Here is a 13,928-nt window from a genome sequence, read left to right as displayed (position 1 = left end):
GCCTTTGACAGGGTTTCTCACAGCATTCTGACTGAGAAACTGGCTGCCACTGGCCTGGACAGGTGGACCCTCAGCTGGGTTAAAAACTGGCTGGATGGCCGGGCCCAAAGGGTGAATGGAACCAAATCCAGCTGGAGGCCGGTCACGAGTGGTGTCCCCCAGGGCTCAATCCTGGGTCCAGTCTTGTTCAACGTATTTATCAATGACCTGGATGAAGGGATTGGATGCTCCCTCAGTGAGTTAGCAGATGACACTAAGCTGGGAGGAAGTGTTGATCTGCCTGAGGGTAGGGAGGCTCTTCAGAGGCATCTGAACAGACTGGACCAATGGGCTGAGGCCAGTGGGATGAAGTTTAACAAGGCCAAGTGTAGAGTGCTGCACATGGGACAGAACAACCCCATGCAGCGCTACAGGCTGGGGCGAGGTTGGCTGGAGAGCTGTCAGGCAGAGAGGGACCTGGGGGTGTTGGCTGACACCAGGCTGAATATGAGCCAGCAGTGTGCCCAGGCAGCCAAGAAGGCCAATGGCATCTTGGCTTGTATCAAAAACAGTGTGGCCAGTAGGTCTGGGGAGGTGATTGTGCCCCTGTGCTCGGCATTGGTGAGGCCACACCTTGAGTGCTGGGGGCAGTTCTGGGCTCCCCACCATAAAAAGGACACTGAGGTCCTTGAGCAAGTGCAGAGAAGGGCAACCAGGCTGGGGAAGGGGCTGGAGGGCAAATCATATGAGGAACGGCTGAGGGAGCTGGGGATGTTTAGATTGGAGAAGAGGAGGCTGAGGGGAGACCTTATCACCACCTACAACTACCTGAAGGGAGGTTGTAGAGAGGTGGGCGATGGTCCCTTCAGCCAGGTGACAGAACATAGAACAAGGGGCAATGGCATGAAGCTGTGCCAGGGCAGGGTCAGATTGGATATTGGAACATGCTGCCCAGGGAGGGGGTTGAGTCACCATCCCTGGATGTGTTCAAAAAAAGGGTGGATGAGGTACTTAGGGATCTGGTTTAGCATAGGATGGGAATGGTTGGACTTGATGATCTTCAAAGGTCTCTTCCAACCTTGTGATTCTGTGATTCTGTGTTTCTTCTGCTGCAGCATTAAAATCTATTAGGGATGGCAACAGCTAAGTACTCTCACAACTAGCTTGACTTCCCTTGGTGCTTTTTCCACATCAGACTTACTCCTAAAATCGCAGCCTGAAAGGGTAGGGATCAACACCTGTGGCTGCATTTACTCTTAGTCACTGATGGGGTATTTTCAGCTCCTTTCTGGCCCACTGGGAAAGAGCAGTGGAAAGGGAAAAAATAAAGGGGAAAACATATACTCCTAGTAGACTGTGTAACACACAAAGTCTAATCATTTATTGTCAAACCATCTTCAGAAAACTGGGAAGGCATTTGAACCAAACTGGGAATATCTCAGTTGCTGTGAGTGCAGCTGAGCCCAGCCTGAACATACCCCAGCAGCCGCACTGTGCTGGGACAGGTCTTGCGCATCGCCAGGCACTTCTCCTGGTCAATGAAGAGGGAGTTGGATTTCACCACCAGGTCGTGCTCCAAGACAGACTTGTTATGAACCAGCCTTTGCAGCACGTCCTTGCTGTCTCTCAGCCGCTGCTGAAGGCTCTGGATTGTCTCATCAAGTTCACAGACCTCGTTGACAAGGCTGGAAAACAACAAAACACCCTGTTAACAGTCCCCTCAGAGGGATGAACAGGCCCAGGGGTTGGGAGTCAACTGTCTTTGAGCGCCTTCACATAGCCTCATGCCCATGTCAGGCTTCCAGGAGGTGTGAGGTTCAGGGTTGCCTCACAGGCTGCTGCTGGGCACTCTGGGCACTTACCGGAGCTGGGCAGGGTCCCGGCACAGCTCCATCTTTGGTCTGCGGATGCGTTTGTCCAGCCGGGTCTGAGCCACTTTCAAGGGAAACCCTTTGTCCCGAATGGCTTTTTGAATGGCTTCGATGCTCCTCTCCAGGTAGAAGATTTCCTGCAGTGTCTGCCAGGAGAGAGACACGTGTGCATCAGTTAAAAACTAGATTCTCAAGTGACCACATCATTTCCCTTTCCCTCTGTCTGCAATAAACCCCCAGTTGGATACATGGGCTCAGACTCCTGTCGCTTGGCCACAAACAGAGGCACAGATCCATCAGCTGTGTCTCTTGAGGGAAAAGCCTCTCTCTGCCCTTGCTGTCACAGCAGAGGTTTCCGAGCAGTGTCCCAGCCAAAGGGAGAGCTTCAGGCTACCTTGCTCAGCTGGGCCTGAATCTTCCTCTTGGCATCAGCCATCTCTGCGATGCGGTGGGTGAAGGCGCAGTTCACGCAGTGGAACTGCTGTCGCATCTCATTGTCTGTCCCCACCAGCAGGTTCTCAATGCTGTCCCGCAGCTGGGCAGAGGCTGCCCGTTCGCTCTGGGAGCGCAGGATGTTCTTGTCTGTGAACTTGGCCCATGACTCCGGCACTGAGATCCTGGCAGACAGGGGAGAGGAAAGGAGAGGTCCCTGCTAAGCCCGTGCTGCTGAGGGCACAGACCCTGCCAGGGAGCAGCAGGGACTGAAAGTAGGGTAAATCATTTGGCCGTGGGGAAGGCAGACATCTGGACACCACTGGATTGATATGCTAATCAAACCATGACATAGTCATAGAGAAAACTGGGACACTTACAAAAGCTCGGACAAACCAAATTCCCCCAGGAAAACAGAGATTTTCATCAGACCTCAGCTTGATACTAAACCAAATGAGCACTAGATAATAGTCAATTCCCTGTCTGTATTCATGAGGAAGTTCACGCCTGTGCAGCAGCCCAGAACAAGGTCAGCAAAAGACATTAGAGACCACAGAAGGTCCACTTCAAACATGCTGATCTGCCACACATTTTACCCCTCTCTGAATTTTGGCATCAATCCTTCACAATTCATTTGCCTGGCTAAATATGTCCAAGCTCTACTACAGATAATTATTCAAACATCAGAAAAATGGAATCAATCTCTGCCCCTCCACAAACCGCATGCGCCTGCATGAGCGGATTTACTCCTCAGCCCTTTGCCACTCTGGGCATCTCTCTGCAAGGGCTGGTTCAGGTCACCGTTCCTTTACTGCCACGCCCAAGCTGAATTCCTGGCCCAAAAAAGCAGCTGAACTCTATCCTAGGACCATGATCTCTTTATCTTCTGTGTCATTTTGGCTCCCTGCCAGGCCCTCTGCATGCAGGGGTGAACCCCCCAGACTCGACATCAATGACAAGCACTCAGGCAAGCACTGAGACATCTTGGAAACAGATATCAAATGTGTGTTTGCATGAGCTGTGCAGAGGTGCTGGGCTGCATTCGTTTCCAGGCTGATCTCTGAGCCCTGACAGAATGCTGACCTGGGTGGGAGTCGGTTTTGCCCGCCCAATGTTCGGCATCCTGCTCCAAGCCAGGAGTTGCTCTCCCTTTATGGGGAGCGGAGCCAAAGGTCCCCTCTGAGGCGGGGGTCTCCCAGCGGGATGGACGTGCCATGCAGAGACACACGTGCTTACAGCGAGCTGGGGAAGAGCAGCTCCCTGCCAGGGACAGGCACCGCGCATGCTGGGGGCGGGAAGCCCGGCGGGCACTCACGTGGCATCCACGCGCTCGACCCCTCGGAAGTAGCTGATGCCGGTAGAGCTGTTCCTCAGCTGGTGGCACTGCTCGTCGATGCGGTGAGCTGCCTGCTTGTTGGCCAGGTCTCTCTCCACATCGTGCTGGGCCAGCCTGTTGGACCTTCAACACACAAACAGCCACCGTCACAGGGGATGGAGGGGTGCAACGCTTTCCTCCCCACGCTGCTTCCCTGCAGCACCCCTTGGGCAGCTCATAACAGCCCCACAGCAGGGGATAAGGAGCTCCTCCTTACGCCAGCTGGGCTTCTGCCTGCTCCAGGTGCCGTCGCATCCTCTCTTGGCATGACCTGATGATGTCCAGTTCCTGGGCAGAGGCAAAACACCAGCCCATCAGCATCTGGGCTCAATTGCCCTGCGCACCCTCATCCCCATTCCCCATCAGCATTTGCCCTGTTGGTTTCCAAAATGCTTTCCTCCCCAGGAGAAACATGATCCATGTGGGACAAGAGCAGGTAGCCTTGACTTTGGTGCTAGTCCCCACCATTTCTCACAACATTCAGCTCCACCAAAGGAAGGCATCTCTTGCTTTCAGCTCCCTTCAGCACACATCTCTCCCATTTCTGATGCCCCAGGTGGTTCGTACTCAAACCCAGTCATTTTCCAGCCCTCCTGCCTGCAGGAGCCAGCTGAAAAGGACACCCAGAATGGGTTCCAAATACTGAAAAGCCAAACAGCCGTTATGGATGTGGCAGCTCGGATCGTTTTCCCAAAATACCTTTTCATCTTTTCATAGTTTAAAGCCCGACTGATAAGAAAAACTGTTCCAAGGGAGTGGTGGCTTCACACTCCCAGGGCTACAATTCCCTTCCCAGTTCCGTGATGCCTTTGCAGCGACTGTATTTCGCCGTTCCCTGTGTTAGGATCCCATCTCCCCTGCCAGCTCTTGCCCTGCTTGCAAGAGCTTACAGCAGGCTATACAAAGGCAGGCAGAAGGGGGCATGGTTTTAGGATTGCTGTTAAAGACATTGCCTAAGCAAACAGAGCAGCAGTCCTGCTGTGGCCTTGTTGTCAATGGCATTGATGAAGATACTAATTAATGCCGGTCCCAGTACAGACCCCTGGGGGACACCACTTGTCACATATCTCCCTCTGGACATCCAGCCATTGACAACTCCTCTCTGGATGTGACCATCCCGCCTCACCAGGAGCCAGTGAGGGAACAGGGCTGCAAAAGCCTCTTAGGGCAGCTTAGGTACAAGTCCCTGGAACGCCTGATCTGCGTTGCCAGACTTACCACAAAGAGCTGTTTCTCCACATCATCACAGACCAGGTCGATGCCCATCCGCTTCTCCCGATGAAGCAGACACTCCTGGGTGACCTGTTGGGGACACACCATCACTGCTGGCTGCAGGGACAGGCTTCCAGATAGGGATGGTCCCCACATCAATTAAAGGAAGAAAGGTGGGCACAGAGGTGACAGCAGGGGAGAAAAGGGCCCAGGGCATCAGCAGCGAGTTGCTGAGCTGCCATGGCAGCATTGCAGCACCATGAGGGAGCACATGTGGCCCTGGTGCCAGCCCAGCTCAGGGTCAGGCTTGACGCTGACCTCGCCAGGGCCTCATAGGAAGACCTGGGCTTTTGTCTTCTGACCTGGGGCTTTGGGTAGAGCGCTTCTGAAAACATTGGCTTCACCAAGTGCTGCTCTGATGTGCTCAGCGTGTGCTGACAGGGGATGCAGCAGGTATCAAGGCATTTCTTTGTTACCAACTTTTGTAACTCAGCTGTTCCAGAGCTGCAATGAAGCTTACTGAGACATTTGAACAGCTGCAGATGTGTCGGCAGCAGGCTACAGCTTGCAGCCCCCGGGACAGAACGCTTACCTGGAGAGGGGCCTCCGTGTTGGCCAAGGCTCTCTCCAGCCGGCCCTTCATGTCTGCCAGAGCGTTGGTCTCCTCGATCATCTTATCCTGCTCGTGGCGCAGCTCTGACTTCCAAAATATGATGTCATTGACACGCTGTCCCAGTGTTTTGGTGGTTTCTCCCTGGGTTTTCCGTGTCTGTTGGTATTTATCTTGCATCAAGCGGGAGCTGTCAGCTGTCAGACACTCTGCAGCGTGCCGGACAGTCTCTGACCTGTTGTAGTTGGTCAGGTTGGACCTGTACCAGTCACCAGGAGTGTACCTGGTGAAGAGGGCTGTTTGGTGGGAGATGGGAGGAAGTGCCTCTCTGGGGGTTAGCCTCTGAGAGCTTTTGGAAGAGGGACCCACAGTGGGTTTGGCCACTCTGGGCATCCAGGGGGAGCTGAAGCTGTTAGGCAAGGGGGAGGAAGGGAAGCGATTCTGAAGGCTGGAGGCTGTGCTGATAGGAGGCAGAAAGTTGCGGGGTGTTGATCTTGGGTGGGTGTACGTAGTCCTCAAGGGAGAGCCGAGCAGCTCCATTCTGGGGTTTTGGAGTGCTCGTGGAGATGCTGAACTCGCTGCTGCACTGCCGAGCTCTGTGGCAGCACTGCCAGGGGCCCGGTGCCCTCAGTGACACAGGAGCAGTGGGCCGTTGCCACGGGCGCAGGGTGCTCAGCAACCCGATTGTTCCCTGGAACACTCCCTGCAGCTGCCAGGGCAACAGGATGCGGCCATTGTGCAACCCAGGGCTCTCCACTGGCAACCCAGTGAGACCCCTGGGCAAGAAAATACCTTCCTGTGACATCCTAGTTCCTCTCCTGCACCACTTCTTGCCCTCGCTGGGCAAGCAGGTACAGCTGTTGGGCAGCTCTTAGTGATCTGGTTTAGTCTTTGGTTGTCTTGTAAGGAGCAGGCAGTTGTACTCATGAAGCCTTATGGGGCCCTCTGACTGGAGAGATTCTCTGATAGGAACCCAGTGCCCTCAGTGGGCAACCCACTGCAGATTCCATGTAACCTAATGCCTTTTCTGGGTCACTTCATCCTTTCCCTGGACAATCCCCAGTGCGCTTAATGAGCAACCCAGTACAGCATCCCAGTGCAAGCCCTGGGCAAACCAGGATCCTCACTGGGCAACCTGTTTGCCAGCACTGCTGGCCCTGGGCCAGCCCGTGGCCAAGCAGAGACCTCACTGGGCACTACACCAGGGTGTTGGTGCCAGCACCACAGGTGAGGAGGTTCCCAGCATCCCCAAGAGCTCCACCACGGCACAGCCTTGCGCAGCACCATGGCATCGTGCCACAGTCACCCAGTGACATCAGGAATGGTTTACTGGGGAGGGCCCTTTCCCAGTTATTCTAGGCTTTACGTGGAGAAAAGGCACCCTGTCCCGCCACTCCTGCTTTCCATGGACACACACACACGGAGTTGCCCTGCTTAGGAAAGCCATGCCTCTGGTGCCAAAGCTCTGACATAAACCCTAACTCAATGTGTTTCATGTGTACAAAGTTTAACATGCTTTGATTTCACTTGAACCACGTCTTCTCCACATGCTGCAAGGGGATTGATCTCTCTCTCTCCAGTGCCTGGAGTACCTCCTGCCCCTGTCCTTCACTGGCCTTGGTGTCTGCACAGTTTCTCACATCTCACTCTCTTCTCTGTTGGCAAAAAGCAGCTGCGTGTGCTGTTTTCCCTCTTAAATATGATTTACAGAGGCTCGGGATATGACTCGTGTGCTGGGCCTTGATCAGCGTCAGGTCCGGCCCTCAGTCAGCTGGTGTTGACTCTGTCGGGCCTAGGGCAAGCTTCTAGCTGCTGCTTGCAGAAGCCACCCCTGCAGCCCTCCCTCCTCTGCCAGAAACTTGCCACACTAAACCAAAACACACAGTTTGTCCCCAAGCAGCAACCATTTGAGCTCAGACACAAAACAACCTGCAGGCAGAGGCATTTTGCCACCAGAGAAGGGACCGAGAAGAAGCAACCAGCTGCGCAGACACCAAGGCCAGGCCCGAAGTTCACTGGGTGTATTAGTTGTGGTAGTTGTAATAAACCTTGTATAATCAATTTGTTAATCAAACCAGTAGGCAGTTAAACTATGTTAACCTCTGTAACTGAGCTGTTATGAATCACAGTTGATGTGAGGGTACAGGATCACGATATACAGGTAGTGTAGTTATGCAGTGTAGTTATGGGAAGCAGCTCTGGGAACTAACGGCTTGTGAAGGACACGAGAGTCGGTGTCTTTTTCTTTCTTTTTCATAACAAAGGACTTACTTGTGACAGTCTCACACTATCTCTGGGAACAAGGATTCGAGGGCGGGATGGCATCCACCACTGATACATTGTTTATCCCCTTGCAACAGAAAAACTGACTCTCAAGGACATAAAGTAGCTGTGTCAGTTTGGTGAGGCTGTGCTGCTGAGACGGTTTCTTTAAGCAGCAGATAAGACTTTTCTGCCAGCCTAAACTATAAACAACGAGCAATTCAAGGCCAAAGTTGTGGCCCGAGAGACAGTTGAGCGCCTCTGAGAATCACATAGAGGAGAAAACAACCCAAAACCAGCTGCATTTTGCCACGGGAGTGAGAAGATGTAACGAGCTGCACAGACACCAAGGCCAGGAAAGGGCAGGGGAGGAGGCAGCCCTGGTGCTGGAGAGAAAGATGCCCCTGCAGCCTGGGGAGAAACCCATGGAAAAGGCCGAGCCCCCACCTGCAGCCCGTGGAGGGGCTCCACGCTGGATGGAGCAGGTGGAGACATAGAGGAGATGCTGTGACCCTACATTGTTACAAGCCCCTGCCAGCACTTGCAGCCATGAGGAGAAACAGGGACACAGAGATGAGAGAGAGATTTGAACCCGAACAGGTTTGCTGGGGGAGGCTGGTGACCCCACAGAGGACTGGGACTGAGAGACATTGTGATTTGTGACTGCACCCATAGCAGTGACCCACGCCAGGGCAACAGGTGAATAGGTAAAGCCCTGGGGAAAGGATTCACGTTGGAGAAGTTCACGGAGGACGATCTCCTGTGGGTGAGACCCCACGGTGCAGCAGGGGGAGGGTGTGGAATGAATGCCCTCCCCCCTGGCTGAGAAGGAAACCAACTTGCAAGGAACTGACCGAAGCCCCATCTCCCAGTCCCTGCCCCCCTGTGCTGCGATCGGGGGAAGAAGGGAGTGAAATGATGACTAGAGTGAAGTCTGCTAAGAATGGAGGGGTGGGGGGAAAGTGTTTTAAGATCTGGTTGCGTTTGTTTTAAGATCCGGTCGTGCTCCCAACGCTGGTTTCTTCACTGTTCTTTGTACTGTAGTGTAATAAAGTAGGTAGTTTCTCTCTTCTTCACTTTGTGTTGAGTCTGTTTTGCCCATGTCATTGCTGACAGAATGATCTCTCCCTGTCCTTATTTTGTCTCCTGAACCTCTTAATATATATTTTCTCCCCTGTCCAACTAAGAAGGGAAGTAATAGACTGACTTTGGACGGCGTCTGGCCTCCAGCCAGGGCTAAACCACCACACTAATACACACCTAGAGGCAATTCCTGAGGACTAGTGCAGCTGCACTGCAGTTTTTGGGGGGGTAAAACATGAGGTAGATTTGAGGTTATTCTGTCCCTACAGAGGTCTGGATTTGCAGCAGGTGGCTTTTTGTTGTTTGGGGTTTTTTTTACCAAATACTTTCTGACTCAGAGAAAGTGGAAATCGCCTTCAGGCTAATAGAACCAGTTGTTTTTTCTTTGCACGCTGAGGTTTAGCTCTAAACTGCACTTTATTGAATGCACTTTGTAGATAGAACCTCTTCTTTTGTTACGTTGCATTTAACTGGGGTTAGTACCAGGCTGACATCTGGCAGACAGCTGATTTTTCATGCACAGAACTGGGAAATAGTGGAAATCAGCAGGTGCTTTTTTATATATTACTTTTTAATTTTAGCTCTTCTAAAGGTGTACAGGAGGAAAGAGACACAAGGAACTTTTGCTGTTATTCAGTGTTAGCTGTGTTAAGATTTTGGCTATTTGCCTCTAAAAAAAGCAGTCTCAGATTAGTATTATCCTAAAATAATTCAATTTAAAGGAGCAGCAGAATGCTGGATCTAGTTTTACTGCATGACTAGCGTTTTTCAGAGTAGCTCATAGGAAATCATAATCATCAGGGGAATCAGGATAGATTATTTTGTCAGTCTGGCTGCCTGAACATCCAGCCTGGAGGTTTGCGCACAGCCTGTAACTGGAAGTTCTTAAAGAGCTGTGGCATCCTGGGAGGGTCTGAAGAGGAGGAATGCTGACGTCCTTGTTTGGCAGAGTCTCTGGATCCCATAAGGCAACAGAGCCCAGAGTTCCAGAACTGAACCACAGGCAGAATGAGCTCCGTGCACTGAAGTACAGGGACTGAGGGTGTTCCAGAAGCGAAAGGTGCTGAAGCTGGATGTGCGAGACTCTTTTGATGGAATGATAGGTGTATTTTGTAAAGGGAGCAGCAGAGACTTTTCTGGAACATCCTGTATGGTACTCTGTGGAACTCACAGTAGAAGCAGTGCCGTAGGATAGTAGTGCATCACATGGAATTGAAATACACGCAAGCGGACTGATAGATCTTCACAAGTATTGTCTGTCAGTGAAGAATCATGGTGGAAGGGCAATTTTCCTACCAACCTTTTCCAGGTGGCAGTGCTCGATTCAGCCCTAGTCACCACCTGCTTTATTTAGCGGGTGTAAAATTGCTGCTCTCAAGGTATGTGAACCATGAAACATAAAAGAGCATCAGAAACAAAAATGGAAACTAAAGCCATGCAAATTCAGATGTGACCTGAAAGCAGTATTTGAAGAGTGAGGACACTGAGACTGGAATGAACTGGAACTGTTTAAAACTCCCTTTTGCCCGGAGCACACAGCACACATCTCAGGGGTTTGCTGCATTCGGGCTGAGAGGCAGCAGAGCCAAAGGAGCCAGGCTGATGCCTGTCTCAGAAACACTTCCCATGCTGATGTCCATGGCCCTCAGAGCAAGGCCTGCAGTGAAGCGCTGGCTTCTGCCTGCCAGCCCTGGCTGGGCTGACTGGGCCTGAAAGCCCTGGCCCAGCCCTTGCAGAAGGAGTGTTCAGCTCTGCCCCTGCCCAGCAGCAGCCTGGATCTGTCAGGCAGCTCCTGACAGGAATCTCTCCCAGCTGCCTGGATCTTGCCCATGCAGGGAGCTCCAGCAGGCAGCAGAAGCCCCTGCACTTGGCCAAGGGCCTTGCTGCCTCACGGGGACCCCAGCCTTCAGCTCAGCTTGGTCGCAGCTGGAGCAGAGACTGGGCCTGGCCAGACCCCATGGCCGCCCAGTAGCCCCATGACCCAGGCCTACAGTTCCCACAATGCCCCAGGAACCACCATGGCCGCCCAGCAGCCTCTGCTCTCTGACTCCCACCATGCCCAGGAACTATTATGGCCGCCCAGCAGCCTCTGGCCCACAGCTCCCATCACACAGCGGGGCTGCTGCTTCCTGCAGTGGGACCATTAAGAGACACCGTCCCGCAGTCCGGCCCTGCCCCCGCAGGCCCCATGGCTGCCTCCCCAGGGCTGCCCCTGCCCGAGAGGGACACCAGATGGACAGAGGGACGAGTTGAAAGATGGGCAGGAAGCTGAGGGAGGAGGAAGGAGGGAAAAGCTGGGAGAGATGGCAGCAGAGGCAGAGATCAGAAAGGAGATGGAGGGGCTGTGGAGAGCAGGTGCCTGAAGAAAACTGGTGCTGAGCAGCAGCCCAGAGGAGCAGCAGGGCCAGGAGGAGGGCAGAGGGACTGGGTGACACAGGCCAGGCCAGAGAGCAGGACGGGGGGACACGGAGAGAGAAGAGGCGGAGGGGAGGAGAAAGGATTGACAGAAAACAGAGAAGGGCAGGGAGCAGGAGAGAGACGTGTGGAGAGAGGGAAACAGAGCAACAGGCTGCAGGACAGACAGACAGGGACCAGGAGGGACAGACAGGCAGTCAGGGAGAGACAACATCAGCCAGTGTCTCTGGGCCAGAGAGGTGAGGAGTGAAAGAAGAAGACCAGGCAGCAGAGACAGAGAGAGAAAGAGACATTTCCTGGTGGGCTGCAGGCTGGGAGGGAGGAATCACAAACTGGGGGCAAGGATCTGGACAGAGCACTGTTGGGGAGATGAAAACCAGCACTGATGGGCAACCGTCCCAATTCCTGAGCTCTGGTGTGATCTTTGAAACGTCCCGTGTGCTGGAGAGCTGCTGCAGGGAGTGACAGCGACTGCAGAGCAACGCTGAGACCCGCCGGACAGAGGTGGTGACGGTGGCTGCAGAGCAGCCCAGGTGAACCAGTTCTCTTGACTGTCAAAGCTGACACCCCTAAATGTGGTAATCCCAAGAAAGGGGCACATGCACATGTCGATCGTGTTCACCTCTCCAAATCATGTTACTCGTCACCCCTGGGAGGGAACACCTAAGCCTGGGCTATAAAGGACAGTGAGGAAATTACGCCTGGGGTAACTGCTACCAAATTCCACAGCGTTCAAAATTCTGCTGTTTCAAGCAAATCCACAAGATGAGCTTGTCCAGCTGAGCCTTGTCTCTTTTGGGAGACTTGGGCTGGTGACCTGAATTGAAAATGGCTGTGTGATCCCAGAAACCTCAAGGCTTGCCCCAGGGGAAGCCATGGTATCTATAAAGTAGAATTGTCCACTTAACAGGGACAGAAATGGGGGAAAGCAAGGCTTTTCAGGAGGCAGTGTGAGTTCTTCTTTGCTTAAGCTCTGCGTAAGTCGTGTCAGAGAGAGATCCAGCAGCAGCATGGCTTTGTTTCTACACGCTGTATTGGTAACGCAGGGAAGAGATCCCTGGGTTTCTATCTGAAAGTTTGGAATTCTGGCCTAAGAAACGTTGGTTTAGGAAATAATTTTTTGGTACCAAGATGAGTTTCACTTCTTGCAAGAAAGTTTTTCTCTGTTGTCCCTTTGGAAGCATCTTAAAGAACTGGAGTAAATCTGGAGGGATGCCCCTGCCTAGGGATAGATTAAAATGGTATTGTAATGTGTGGTGTCCCCAGTATCACTTGGTCAGTGGTGAAAATGGCCAGAAAATGGGACCTTGAAATATCCTACTCTATTTCAGGTGCTGTTGTTTTGTCCCAGAAATGAGAACTGGACAGAGAGCGCATATGCGGGCTTGCTCTTGGCATTGCAAAGTGATTTGGATATTAGACAGAGATATGGTTGATGGATTTGGAATACCAGAAGAGAACCTATACTTGAAGTGAGGAAAAAAATAAAAGGAAAAGTTCTGTTTGTGTTGTGCTGCTTGTAAGCACAGAAAGGAGGGGGTGTGTTGTGAGGATTCTAAGATGAAAACCGAGTGTGTTTGTTGTAGTGACTGCGAGATGAGAAACACTGAAGCATCAGAGTAAACTACTTCGGTAAAGAAGGATTATTGCAACTTCCAGTGTCTTTAGAACTAGACTGGCTTTTTTTTTGTATATGGGGTATTTTACTCACATGAAAGCAGCTGATCTCAGTAAAAGAATATTCCTCTTTCTAAGAAGAGGATAAAGTAGGCAATATAACGGTTGTGTTTGGCTTCAGACTGTTGATTGTTCCAGAAAGGGTGATACTGAATACAGCTGTGTTCTTAGGCATGATTGCTGGTAAGTACCAACCATACCAGCAACCAGGGCAATGAAAATCCTGCCCAGGAACTTCCCATCTGGTTTGAAAATACCTGTGTGTGTATCTGCATGCTTGACTTGGTAGCTGTGAATAATCCTTCTGAGCTTAGGGCAACAGTTCATACCCATAAAATCATTTGCATGTAGAGCTCCAGCAGTGAGGCCAGAGCTGCAGACAGGGGAAGATGCAACGCACAGAGAGAGTTTTAGTATCGAGGACAAAATGAGCTCCTGCTGATGGGATTCAGTAGCTTTAGTCCATTAATGACTATTTGATAGTGCAGGACATTTTTCCCCCTGCTACCTACTTTTTACCCAGACTGGGAACTCACAGATGGGTTTTTTATGTAGGAAAGGTTCTGTTGACTATCAGAATTAGTAATCCCTTTTTTTGTTCATATTACAATGAGGTGTTTTTTTGGTAAATGACACCATTTTAGATTTAAATGTACAAAATTATGGACCAGTTTGTGTGTAAAAGTAATGAAAGGGAGAGCAGAATGGCAAAGGGCTCCAGAGATGCTGTTACCTGACAACTGACAAATTATTTGGCACTGAAGTACTTTAAAATGCTTTTAAATCCTGTGTTTCTGGACACTGGAGTTGGTGTAAGTTTCATCCCCACCAGTCAATCCTGAGGCCCACATCCCCTAGTAGGACTTTGCTTAGGAGTGACCTTCCTTTCCTAGCAGTAGGAATATATTTCCCAGTCAGTCTTTGATCTCTGTTCTGCACTGGTGCCTGCTGGGCTTGCAGTGAGGATCAGTCACTCTGCTGCCCAGCATGGCAGCCGTCCTGCTTGTCATAA

At 51.8% G+C, this 13,928-nt stretch overlaps 1 protein-coding gene across 1 annotated transcript; it reads right to left on the bottom strand.

Moving 5' to 3' along the window:
• Positions 1-1,417: 1,417 nt before the first annotated feature.
• On the bottom strand, positions 1,418-6,019 carry LOC311202170 (tektin-3-like; the record flags this gene model as incomplete). Its single annotated transcript, XM_084276710.1, has 7 exons — positions 1,418-1,664; positions 1,842-1,996; positions 2,245-2,467; positions 3,598-3,741; positions 3,875-3,945; positions 4,876-4,959; positions 5,462-6,019. 7 exons carry the CDS (start codon positions 6,017-6,019, stop codon positions 1,418-1,420), a joined length of 1,482 nt encoding a protein of 493 aa, XP_084132836.1.
• Positions 6,020-13,928: the final 7,909 nt, after the last annotated feature.

This window comes from Gallinula chloropus, assembly GCF_964237585.1.
Source record: "Gallinula chloropus genome assembly, chromosome: 29".
NCBI classification, from domain to species: domain Eukaryota; kingdom Metazoa; phylum Chordata; class Aves; order Gruiformes; family Rallidae; genus Gallinula; species Gallinula chloropus.
Note: the sequence above shows the minus strand (reverse complement) of the source record. Positions and strands in the feature narration are given on the sequence as shown.